The sequence below is a fragment of the Melozone crissalis genome, unplaced genomic scaffold (assembly GCF_028551555.1).
Source record: "Melozone crissalis strain CALT ecotype California unplaced genomic scaffold, PUWL_Pcris_2 ptg000012l_1, whole genome shotgun sequence".
Taxonomy (NCBI): Eukaryota; Metazoa; Chordata; class Aves; order Passeriformes; family Passerellidae; genus Melozone; species Melozone crissalis.
This window is the reverse complement of record NW_026535790.1, coordinates 1,738,915-1,751,087: the sequence shown is the minus strand read 5'-3', so window position 1 is coordinate 1,751,087 and position 12,173 is coordinate 1,738,915. Positions and strand designations below refer to the sequence as shown.

Here is a 12,173-nt window from a genome sequence, read left to right as displayed (position 1 = left end):
CGAAGCAAAGACAGGAGTCACGGCTCGAATCAACTGCTGGTTTGTTTTAATCCAGTAAAAAACGGCCGGGCAGGGGGTGCCCCCCCAGCCCTTATTTACACAAATAAATACAGAGAGAGCAGTGCCAGGGGTACCGGGCAGGGCCCTGCTGCCCCCCTGCCCCACCTCGCTGCCAGGGGCTCAGGTGTGCTCTGGGGGTCCAGGTGTGCCCTGGCAGGCTCAGGTGTACTCGCAGAGGTGGCCGCAGCCGGCAGGGCAGTGGGAGCTGGTCTCCAGCCACTTCATGATGTGCTGCAGGTGGCCGCCGTGGCTGCAGCCCTGGCACCAGACGAAGAGCCCCTTCACCACGTGGTGACACACGGCACACATGCTGGCACACTGCCGACACCTGCGCGGGGACATTCGGGTGGCTGTGGGCAGGGAAAAGAGGGAACAGGGGCACCCACCCCATCCCTCTGTCGCCAGAAGCCCCTCACCTGTCGCAGATCCAGCCCCTGTTGCTCATGGGCCGCTTGCAGTTGCTGCAGTTGACGTGCAGGGTGGTGGAGGCCTGGTTGAGGCAGTTGATGGCACGGCAGGTGCTCAGCTTGATCACCTCGTTGGAGATGTTCCAGAGCTGGAAGCGCTGCAGCAGGTCGATGTAGGACGTGTACCAGTGCTCCTGGGGACAGCCACACACAGCTGAGCCTCCACACCCACCCTGAAACCCCCTCAGGAGCCCAGCCCTGCATCCCAAAGGCAAGATTCCCCTGGGGGGCTCAGCCTGGAGAAAAGGAGGCTCAGGGGGGGCCTTCCCACTCTACAATTCCCTGATAGGAGGCTGGGGCCAGGTGGGGGTCAGGCTCTGCTCCCAGGGAACAGGGATAGGACAAGAGGAAATGGCCTCAAGCTGTGCCAGAGGAGGTTTGGTTTGGATATTAGGGAGAATGTCTTCATGGAAAGGGTGGTCAAGCACAGGCACAGGCTGCCCATTGCAGTGGTGGAGTCACCATCCCTTGGGGGGATCTAAAAGCTGTTGATGTGGCATTTGGGGACATGGTTCAGTGATGGCCTTGGCAGTGCTGGGGGAATGGTTGGACTCAATGATCTCAGAGGCCTTTTCCAACCTAAACCACTCTGTAATCCTCTGATCCCTGCAGTGGGAGAACAGCTCTGCAATGCTGGGGAACTGTGGAAACCCAGGGAATTCCCCACAGGGAATATTTCTCTGTCTGCTCTGGGGTGCCCTGACCCCCAGGGCAGCACTGACTTTGACCCTCATTCATGGAGAAAGCTTCATAAACTTCAAGATAAACTAGAATCCATGAAAGTGTTAAATAGATTATAGAGAGAAGTGTAGATGTATCACTTAGGTGGGAAAATTAGGTTTTGGGATTTTTAGTGTGTTGTGGATGGAAGCAAGATGGAGGGCACAGGGTGTCATCCTGGGTTTCTTCTTCATGTTTCTTTTTCCTTCTTCTCCATGGGTTTGGGTGCCATTTTGTAATTGGGTGGAAAAATCTGCATTGTGGGCTCTGTGGGACCAGTTATTGGGTAAAAAGGGGAAATAATCTAGGTGTCAGCTCTTAATTGGATAGTTTAGCTTTAAAAGACCTTGTAACGAAAGATTGGCCATTTTTGCAGTGCTTTTCCAGTGCCCTGAGCCTGGTGTGGACAGCATGCAAAACTCTAGTTAAATAACAATAAAGAAGAACCTGAAGACCAAAAAGATCCAGTGTGTCTCTCTCTCCTGACACAAGATGGCTCCAGGAGGGTCTCCCCCAACAGGGGAGCCCCTGGGAGGGCCCAGCCTGAGTCCTAGAAGTCAGGGAATCAGCAACAGGTACCCCAGAGCATCCTTCCCTGCATCAACAGGGCAAGGGCACCTCCCCATGCTGGCCCTGCACAGCCCACCTTTGTAATTAAAAGAAAAGGGGGAATTGTGGAGGTTCTTGTTTATGGTTACCTTATCTAGAGTTTTGCACACTGTCCACACCAGGCTCAGGGCACTGGAAAAGCACTGCAAAAATGGCCAACAATCTTTCGTTACAAGGTCTTTTAAAGCTAAACTATCCAATTAAGAAGTGACACCTAGATTATTTCCCCTTTTAACCCAATGTGAGAAAACAGAGATAGTGCAGAAGGCAATCTCACCCCTGAGGAGTTGCAGCTGTACTAATTACCAAAGATTACGAACAGGTCTGCCCTTGATAGGCCACAGCTGTGACTAGTAAGGAAGAGTGCCACCAAAGAGTGGGTTAGCTGGTCCAGGAGAGAGTTGGAGTTTGTTGGTTGTACTGTGAAGAAGGAGGAGTCAGTGCTGTGAGGAGCTTTCCATGAGAAATCACTGAGGAGGTGTGGAACTTTCACAATATGATGACAACAGCCCACCTCAACGCCCTGCCAGGACTCCTGGTGGGGCAGGAACCAGAGCCCTGGAGCTGCCCTGCCAGGGGCTGGAGGAGAAGGGATGTGGCAGGACCCCATCCCATGGGGCTGCACCCCCAGTGAGGCGTGGCCCTGCCCCAATGGCTGTACCTGCGTCTGCTCATCGATCTCCTTGCGGATGCGCTCTCCCAGCACGATGAGCACGGACACGGCCGTCTGCACGTCGCCCTGCTCGGCGTAGAACAGCAGCGTGTCCCGCACGATGGGGCTGAAGAAGTCAGAGGGCAGGCGGTTCTCGTAGAGCGAGTGGGAGATGGAGATGAGCGAGAAGGACTCCACGGGCGTCAGCGACACCGTCTCGGCCTCGTTGCCGCTGACGTGAGGGGAGTCAGCCTTGTCCTGCAGGTGGTCCAAGGCTGACGGGTTGTCCACGATCTCGTGGCGCAGGGGGAAGGCTTCCTGGGGAAGGCTGTACTCCTGCTCTTCGGCTGCAGGGATGAGCAGGAGAAAACCCAGCTGTGGAGCCCTGCATTTCTCTTCACAGAGTAAAGCAAGGCACAGTTCTTCCCAAGAACAATTCTTATCATTTGTTGTGCTTGTGTTTGTGCCAAAGCAGAATGCAATATGGAGATTGTTTACCCAAAGTCATGGTTGTCACAGTCATCTTTTATGAAAAATCTCGGTTTTAAGATTTTTCCTCTTGAGAAGCTGAGAGGCCTCAAGAACAAAATGTAAACAATGATTATCTGCCGCTGTGGAATGCAACAGGTGGATCTGTGATTGGTCTCATGCAGTTGTTTCTAATTAATGGCCAATCACAGTCAGCTGGCTCAGACAGAGAGTCTGAGCCACAAGCCTTTGTTATCATTCCTTCTTTTTCTATTCTTAGCCAGCCTTCTGATGAAATCCTTTCTTCTATTCTTTTAGCACAGTTTTAATGTAATATATATCATAAAATAATAAAACAAGCCTTCTGAAACATGGAGTCAGATCCTCATCTCTTCCCTCATCCTGAGACCCCTATGAACACTGTCACATGTGGTGTTTTGTTTCCTTGGCCCATCAGGGCCAGGTGTGTGTGTGTGTGTTTGTCAGGAGTGTCAGGTGACAGTCACGAAATTCAGTGCAATGTGTGCAGGGTTGAGTGCTTGACAGATTCAGTTTTAGATGTATAGAATAATACAGTATAATAAAGTAGTTAATTAGCCTTCTGATATCCATGGAGTCCTCCTCATCATTCTCTCCCCTTGTTGGGGCCATCACCAGACAACACCTCCCCTGTGTGCTCACCATGTGGGTTCTCGTGGTCCATCATGTACAGGTCATCCTCGTCTGCCTCCACATCCCCCAGCAGATAATCCGCAGGGACATCGCTGCCCTCTGTCTCCTCATTGTCTGCGTGTCCAGGGAAAGAGAAATCAGCTCATCACACCACTGGATCCACCTCCCAGTGTCCTACCCAGCATGCCAAGCTGTGCCTGAGCCACACAGCTCAGTTCCCCACCACTGTCACCCCAGATCATGGGGGAAAGCTGCCCTTTTGCAGCGCCCTGGGGCTTGGTGCCCTTCACCCTGGGGCTGCAGCATATGCAGCCACCCCAGTTCACAGGATGAATGCCCCAGTTTGTGCCCTGTCTGTGGCTGAGGGGGGAAGAGCTGTGGGACTGGATTGTGCCCCCCCAGGAGCGTTACCCTCGTTGTTGATCAGGGTGGAGGAGGAGTCCATGAGGATGTTCTCTGTGCGGCTCTCTCCTTTGCTGCGGTCCAGCCTGGACTCGCTGCTCAGCCCAGCAGGGATATCTTTCAGGTTAAAGCTGGGGAAAAAAGCCAAATTTAACAGTCAGAGGAGTATAAAGTTTCCATTTCAGCCAGCAAACAGCCTGGATACAGGTGTCCAGTTGCAATTTGAATGGAGAAACATGAGATACAGCGATATCCCTTTGTGGGCGAAGCCACCAGTCTCCACCGTGTGACTTACAAATAAAGACACATTGTGACCGTGGTCACAGCCCTTCCTCCAAGCCTGGTGGCACTGCACATGCACTGCTAAGGTCTCCCTGAAGAATTCCAGAGCTGAGCAGGCTCCTGGCTCCATCTCCTTCCCCTCAGAGGCAGGTGAGCAGGAGCTGCCTGTCTCCAAGGTGCCTGGCTGTTAGTTATGCATCACCATGCTTGGCCTTCACCGAGCTGGAGAGGGGAAGGGCTGGGGCTGGAGCAGAGCCCAGCTCCCCAGGCTGCTGCCTGCCGTGTCTCAGACAGGCACAGCCACCCAGCTGGAGGCAGAGCTTGGTCAAGGACAGGGCTTGTTTCCTTTGGTGTTATTTGAGGATGTGTCACTCACTGTGGGAACCCGGTCCTGCAAGGTCTGACAGCTCATTTGGAGTCCTCACCCCACACGTTTATGTCATTGAGAAGAGGAAAAACAAGTTTTCCTGCTTCATCAGCCCACAACGGGCTGCTGGCAGAGCTGCGCTGTGCTCTCCCTTGGAAAGGCTCCAGAAGAAAAGCTCTGCACAGCAGCAGTTCCAGCTCCTGCCATGAGACACCTCCTCCACCCCCAGCCCTTGGTCACCATCACTGCCCTGGGCACTGCTGAGGCCTCACCTCAGATCCTGGGGTCACTTTTGGGGCGCTCATGAGAGGAAAGACACTGAGGGGCTGGAGCGTGCCGCTGGGGAAGGGGCTGGAGCACCAGGAGGGGCTGAGGGAGCTGGGAAGGGGCTCAGCCTGGAGAAAAGGAGGCTCAGGGGGGACCTTGTGGCTCTGCACAATTCCTGACAGGAGGGGGGAACTAGGGGAGCTGGGCTGTGCTCCCAGGGAACAGGGACAGGATAAGGGGAAATGGCCTTAAAATGTGCCAGAGGAGGTTTAGATTGGACCTTGGGAAAATTTCTTCATGGTAAGGGTGGTCAGGCACTGGCACAGCTGTCCAGGGCAGTGGTGGAGTCTCCAGCCCTGCAGATGTTCAACATCATGTAGATGTGGTACTTAAGGATTTGGTTTAGTGGTGGCCTTGGCAGGGCCTCCCCCCCTTGCTGCTGGGGGAATGATCTCAGAGGACTTTTCCAACGTTAGAGATTCTGTGATTCATGAATTCAGTAACTGCAAAGCTGGTCCCAGCCCCATGCCCCACAAGCCAAACTTTGGTTGCAGGACAGAAGGGAGCAGCATGTAGATTGAGGCCAGGCTAACCACACAAACATTGGAAACGGCTTCATTCAAACAATGTCAACATGCAACCCAGCAAAGCCTGAGGCTGAGGGAGAGCTGTCCCTGCTTGCTCCCTGTGTCTGGGGCAGGTTAGTTATTATAAGAAACTGTTCCCTGTGAGGGTGGGCAGGCCATGGCACAGGGTGAGAAACTGTGGTTGCCCCTGCATCTGTGGCAGCGTCCAAAGGCAGGTTGGATGGGGCTTGGAGCAACTTGGGATAGTGGAAGGTGTCCCTGCCATGGCAGGGGTGGAAAGAGATGAGTTTTAAAGCCCCTTCCAACCCAAACCATTCTGGTATTCCATGATGTGATTCCACAACCCCATCCCAGCCAAGGAGCCGTTCCCACTCCCCCCTCACAGAGCTATCCCCCTCATCCCATCACTCCCTGCAGCTCCTGTACCTGTTCATGAGCGGCAGGGCAGTGCTGCCTTTCCCCATGCTGTGGTTGAGGTTGGTGGACGACACGGTGCCGAGGCTGGAGTAGATAATCCTCAGCATCGTCCACGTTTGAGCCACCTGTGTGGAACAACTCCCTGTGAGACCTTCCCAGGCCAGCACCCCCTGCAGCAGCACCCTAACCCTAACCCTACCCCTACCCCTAACCCTAACCCTAACCCTAACCCTAATCCCAGCTCACCTGGTTGCGCTCCAGCCCCTTGGCCACCTTGGCGTTGTGGTCGCAGAGCTCGGCCAGGGGCCGGCCGGCCAGCGCGTACTGCTTGGCCGTGTGCACGAACCAGTCCATGCTGCCGCTCTCCACGTCCGTCTCGAACACGCTCAGGGCGCTGGAGGATGAGATGTACTCAAACTGCTCCGTGGGGTCCAGCTTGCGCTTGAAGAAGATGGGGTGGCGCCGGTCGCCGATGTAGGGCTTGCGGTTGGAGTCGGAGGAGATGAGGCTCTCCTTGGCGGCAAAGGCCAGGTCTCCGTAGAGGCTGTAGCACAGCCCCTCGGGGTTGGCCCGCTCGATGGGCTGGCTGGCGTCCTTGAAGATGTGCTGGTAAAGGGTGCTGTCCTTGGAACCCGAGAGGAGGAAATAGGGGTCGTGGAGGTGGCGCCACACGATGCCCGTGGTGACGTCCTTGTGCTCCTCGAACATGGCCGAGGGGATGAAGGGGCGGCGCACGTCCCACACGTAGATGTTGTGGTCCACCATCATGGAGCAGGTGGCGATGTGGTGCTTGCACTCGGGGCGCCACTTCACGCGCGCCACCGAGGCGATGGTCTGCACGCAGTAGATCTCCTTGGCCCGCGTCGTGTTCATGTCCCACACCTTCACCATCTTGTCACGGCCGCCCGTGGCCAGCCAGCCCCTGGGACAAGGATGGATCAGTGGTGTTGAAAATTGAAATGCAAGATGTTTTCAATTGCCATCTGTATGGCAGATTATCTTTTGTCAAGTGGGCAGTTTGCCTTATCTCTGAGTGACCACAATCGCTCCTCCCTCAGGAGGGGACATTGTTGATAACAGCTATTGGATGTCCCTGCATGACTGATAAGAACTACAGCATCCCATTGGGAGATGTGAGCCCAGAGGGAGGAGCCAAGCATTCCTACCCAGATATAATCCAGAGGTTTTGAGACACCAGCACAGCTTCTCCACGGGATTCCCCAGAGGAACAGCAGCTGCCTCTTCTTCCACTGGATCTTCAGAGGAAGAATACATCCTTCTCTACAGATCCCCCTTGCTCCAAGAGAACCAGCCCTGACACTGCAGGAGGGCTGCAGCCACAATTCCAATGGGACTGCCACCAACACCCTGACCCACAGGGTGTCAGGCTGGGTTCTGACTCTGTCAGTGTTGTTCTAGTGTTCTGCATTGTTTATTTTGTCTTTTTATTTTTCTTCCCTATTAAAGAATTGTTATTCCTGCTCCTATACTTTTGCCTGAGAGCTCCTTAATTTAAAATTTATAGCAATTCAGAGGGGTGGGGAGGGTTCACATTCTCCATTTCAGGGGAGGCTCCTGCCCTCCTTAGCAGACTCCTGTCTTTCCAAACCAAGCCAAGTGGTCACCTCTCTGTTCCCACTGTGGCACAAAAATGCTCACAGCACAGGTGTGACCACATCCATGCCACAGGAAGGCAGCTGGGCTGCAATCCCATCCTCCCATGGGCTCCCCTGGCATCTCCACTCTGCAGCAACCAGGTCAGGCAGCACCTCCTTCCTGCCCCCAGTTATGGCTCTGCACCTCCAGAGCCCATCCCAGTCAGACCAGTTCCCTCTAGCTCAGATTTCCACTGGCCAGGCACAGCAGAGAGGAAAAGGCCATTCTGAACATATTTCAGTGCCTCTCTAAGACCAGGAGCAGCGGCAGCACTGCCTGGCAGGGAGTGAGGAGGGACCTGCACACTGTAGCAGCTCCTTCCAGATCCTTCCCAGTAACCTCCCAGGAAAGGCAGGAGGGAAACACGACAACACAAGCAAGCTGTGTCCCTGAGCAACCAAGCAGTGCCTCTCTCAAGCTGAGCACTGCAGCAAGAGGCTGCTGTGACACTGCTATACACAACTATAAGACACCCAGTGCCTCAAAACCCCCTAGTTTATCAAAAAACAAACCTCAAACACTTTTACACCACCCCAAATGCTCAAAGCAACAAATCAATCCTATCTCCCAGCAACATGCAAGCCCCTGAGACAAGGGGACAGGCTATCCCAGACCATGTTTTCCCCCACAAAATCCCAATCCTGTTTTCAGGGTTTATCTTGTCCTGCAAGGCCGGGTGGCTGCAGGGGCAGGCCCCACACCCACCTGTCCTCTGGGTGCCAGTCACAGCAGAAGACAGGCCCGTTGTGGGCTGTGAACATCCTCTCGTAGCGGTCGGGCCGGCGGATGTCCCACAGCTGCACGTTCCCGTTCTCGAAGGTGGCAGCGAAGGTGAAATAGTCCCGGATGCTGAACTGCACATCACGCACGCTCTCCGACTGGCCTGGGAGGGACACAAGGTAAGAGCTCCACAAAGCTAAAATCCCACTGGGAGAGCAGAGAGAAGGCAGCAGGGAGGGCTGTGACTGTCTTCCATCTCCCACATAGACCCAGCTAGTACTGAGAGGCAAGAAAAGGCACCAAAATGCCTCTCAGCTCCTTCTTTCTCTGCTCTGGGCATCACACCCTGAGCAAACCCTCCCTTTGGGCAAGGGGAATGACAAAACTCCCAACCTCTGCCTCTCCTAAGGTTGAGGGGACAAGCAAGGAAAGGACAAAGCTCCCAAACTCTGCTTCCCCACAGGGAAAGGGGACAACAAGAGGCATGTTTGTACCAGAGAAGGTGCTGACAGAGTCCTTCTTGCGCAGGTCGAAGCACTTCATGTAGCCGTCCTGGGAGCCGCTGAGCAGCATGTACACCTCGGTGGGGTGGAAGCACACCTTGTTGACAGTGCGCTTGTGCTCCGTGAACAGCTGGTCCTGCTTGTTGCGGGACGGCTTGCCCAGGTTCCAGGTGACCACCACGCCGTTGGTGGCGGCGGTGGCCAGCAGGTTCTCGTCCATCTGGTGCCACACCACGTCGGCACAGCTGAAGTTCAGCGAGGGCTTGCGGCCCACGCGGAGGTTCAGCTTCTCCACAAACTGCTCCTCCTCGATGGAGTAGATCTTGAAGATGTTGCGGCCGGCCACCACCACCTGGGCGGCGTCCCGGCACACGCTGATGGCGTTGGCGGGGGCGTCCAGGTGGCAGAACATGGTGCGGCCGGTCAGCGCGTTGCCCCCCAGGGCAGTGGTGACCCTGGCCATCTTCTCCATGGCTGTCCTCGGGGTGCAGTCCCCTCTCCTCTCCTGTCCTCGGGGTGCTGTTCCCTGCACACCCACACGGCCACCCTGCTCCACCTCAGCCTGAGCTGGCCAGGGACAGGCTGAGCTCCTGCCGGGCCCTGGTGGTTCCGACCGCGGCTTTTTGTGGCTGCATCAATAGGCCAGGGAGGTGAGTGGCCACAGAGACGCCTGTGGGAGAGAGATACAGCCCCAGTCCCCTCTGTGGCTTCCTCTCAGGGAGTTCCTGAAAACCTTCTCTGGGTTCCTTCTTCCCTCCTCAGCCACACCCTGAGATGTTTTGCTGTTGCTGATAATCTAGGTCAAGTACAGCGCTGTGGCTGAAGTGAGCAGCATCCTCAGCACAAAGTGGGGTGAAGTGAGGCCACGGTCAGCTCCGAGCCTGCAAGAACCAGGGGGATGATCCTCCTTCTCTAGCAGGGGGGGTAGCAGTTACTCCAGGCTTCCTGGAGGGATCACAGGCTCCCACGGGCTGTGTCCTGCAGAGCCAGGCTGAGCTCCTGCCACAGCACTGCCCTCTCCTGCCAGGTCCCACTGATCCCTCACAGCTCACATTCCCACACCCTCAGGGCCCCTTCGCACTCTCAGAGCACCCTTAAGAGTCCCGTCCTACCCCTGAGGCCACCCCCAGCCCCCCATATCCCACACTCCCACCCCATCAGGGCCCTCTCCTGACCCACAGCCCTCTCATACTCCACATCCCCCTCCTGCTGACCCACAGCCCCCCGCACCCCTCATACCCCACACTTCCCTCTCTGCAGGGCCCGCTCCTGACCCAGAGCCCCTTCAGGGCCCCCTCCAGCCCCTCAGAGCCCATTCAGGGCTCCCTCAGAGGCCCCCCCACCCTAAACCCTCTTCAGGGCCCCTTCCCACCCCTCAGAGCCCCCGGGGCGCCTTCACAACCCCGTCCCGCCTCACAGAGTCCCCTGCCGCGGCCACCCGGTTCCGCACCCTCCGTACAGGGCCTCGGTGCCGCTCCCAAGTCGTACCCGGTGCCGGTTCCCGCGCCGGCAGCTCGGGCCGAGCAGGCCCCGCCGCCGCCGAACTCCCGCCAAGCCACACCCCCTTCCGCCACCGGGATCGCCCTTGCTGCCAGACCGCGCCCCCTTCCGCCACCAGGATCCGCCCCTACGGCCAGACCACGCCCCTTCCGATGGCGGGACACGGCCCCTCACGCTGCCCGGGTCCGCCCCCTGTGGACTGACCACGCCCCCTCCGCCCCTCTCCCCGTTCAGCCCCGCCTATCTGTGGTAAGACCACGCCTCCCCAGCTGGGGTCCGCCCCGCCCATAGACCACGCCCCCACCCGTAGACCACGCCCATTTTCCGTACGCGGACCGCCCTCCTGCATCAGGCCACGCCCCTTTCCTGACCCGGATATCCATCAGGCCCCGCCCATCCCCGTGCCCCTCGAGGCCCCGCCCCCTCTTGAAGCCCCGCCCTCCACAGACCCCGCCCCCTCGGTATAGGGCGCATTGGGGGCTCGGGGCCATGGCGGGCTCGGAGTCTTTGGGGTTCGGGGCGATGCGGGGTTGGGGGGTGCCAGGGGGACGTGGGGTGCAGTGGGAATAGGGGTGCGAGGGGGTAAATGGGGATTGGGGTGTCCAGGGCTCCTTGAGGGGGGTGCCGGGGGGATCTGGGGTGCACCGGGAGGGGGGGTGACTGGGATGAAGAGGGGTGCTGGAGGGATGGGAGGGATGTGGGATGCACTGGGATGAAGTGGGGGGCTGGAGGGATAGGGAGGTATGTGGGGTGCACTGGGAATGGGGTGCGCTGGGATGAAGTGGGGTGCTGGAGGGATAGGGAGAGATGTGGGGTGCACCGGGAGTGGAGTGCGCTGGGATGAAGTGGGGTCTGGAGGGATCGGGAGGGATGTGGGGTGCGCTGGGAGTGGGGTGCGCTGGGATGAAGAGGGGGGCTGGAGGGATGGGAGCTGTACTGGGGACTGGGGGTTCAGGGGGACAAAGAGAGTTCTGGGGGTTCCGGGAATGTCAGGGGGCTGTGGGATCCGAGGGGAACGAGGATACCAGAGGTGCACCCCAGAGGGTCTGGGAGCGCAGCAGGAAACGGGGTTCAGGGGGGTGTGGGGGGCATTGGGGGTCAGGGTGAGAAATGGGGGTGCCGAGGGGATATGGGGTGCGTTGGGGGTGTAGGAGTGAGCTGGAGCGTTACCGGGGTGCACAGGGGTGTGAGGGTGCACTGGGAGGTGCACACTGCCATGGGAGTGTGCCTGGGGGGGTGCCGGGAGATGTGGGGTTCAGGGAATTGGGGGTGCACAGGGATGTGGGTCAGGGGGATATATGGGGGTCAGAGGTCTGTGGGAGCCTTGTGGGTCAGGCTGCAGGTGGGAAATGGGGGTGCCGGGAGGATATGGGGTGCATTGATGGTGTACAGGTGCACTGGAGGGATATAGGGGTGCACAGGGGAGGAGGGGTGCAGGGGTCACTGGCACGATATGGGCTCCGTGCTGGGGCTGTCTGTGCAACCTGGCACCAGGGACCTGTGCGGGGCTGTGGCACCCCAAAACTGCCGCTGTCACCTGCGGGGCTCTGGCACCCCAAAACTGCCGCTGTCACCTGCGGGGCTCTGGCACCCCAAAACTGCCGCTGTCACCTGCGGGGGTGGGGGACACCTGTGTGTGCCGCTGTCCTGGGACACTGCAGGCTTTGGGGGTGCGGGCAGCCTCCCACCCCCGTGCCGGGGTGCTCCGGGCCCCGGCAGTGCCACCCTGTCCCGCAGCCCCAGGGACCCCCCAAAGCCCTTCCAGCTGGTGCCATTTTGGGGTGAAAAGGGGCGTTTCGGACAAAGCAGGGAGCGGAGGCGGCG

At 57.8% G+C, this 12,173-nt stretch overlaps 1 protein-coding gene across 1 annotated transcript; it reads right to left on the bottom strand.

The window, feature by feature from the left end:
- Positions 1 to 24: 24 nt before the first annotated feature.
- WDR24 (WD repeat domain 24) lies at positions 25 to 9,540 on the bottom strand. Its single transcript, XM_054270883.1, has 9 exons — positions 8,841 to 9,540; positions 8,332 to 8,509; positions 6,217 to 6,892; positions 5,980 to 6,095; positions 4,060 to 4,181; positions 3,658 to 3,762; positions 2,518 to 2,855; positions 477 to 661; positions 25 to 388 (listed from the first exon to the last, which is right to left on the bottom strand). Exons 1-9 carry the CDS (start codon positions 9,319 to 9,321, stop codon positions 220 to 222), a joined length of 2,370 nt encoding a protein of 789 aa, XP_054126858.1. The 5' UTR covers positions 9,322 to 9,540; the 3' UTR covers positions 25 to 219.
- Positions 9,541 to 12,173: the final 2,633 nt, after the last annotated feature.

Excerpts from the sequence above, each read along its gene's own strand:
- WDR24 (XM_054270883.1), bottom strand. The coding sequence starts at position 9,321 with ATGGAGAAGATGGCCAGGGTCACCACTGCCCTGGGGGGCAACGCGCTG. Across the intron at positions 8,510-8,840 it reads CTCTGTCAGCACCTTCTCTG|GCCAGTCGGAGAGCGTGCGT; the intron begins GTACAAACATGC and ends TGTCCCTCCCAG. Across the intron at positions 6,893-8,331 it reads GACTGGCACCCAGAGGACAG|GGGCTGGCTGGCCACGGGCG; the intron begins GTGGGTGTGGGG and ends TCCTTGTCCCAG.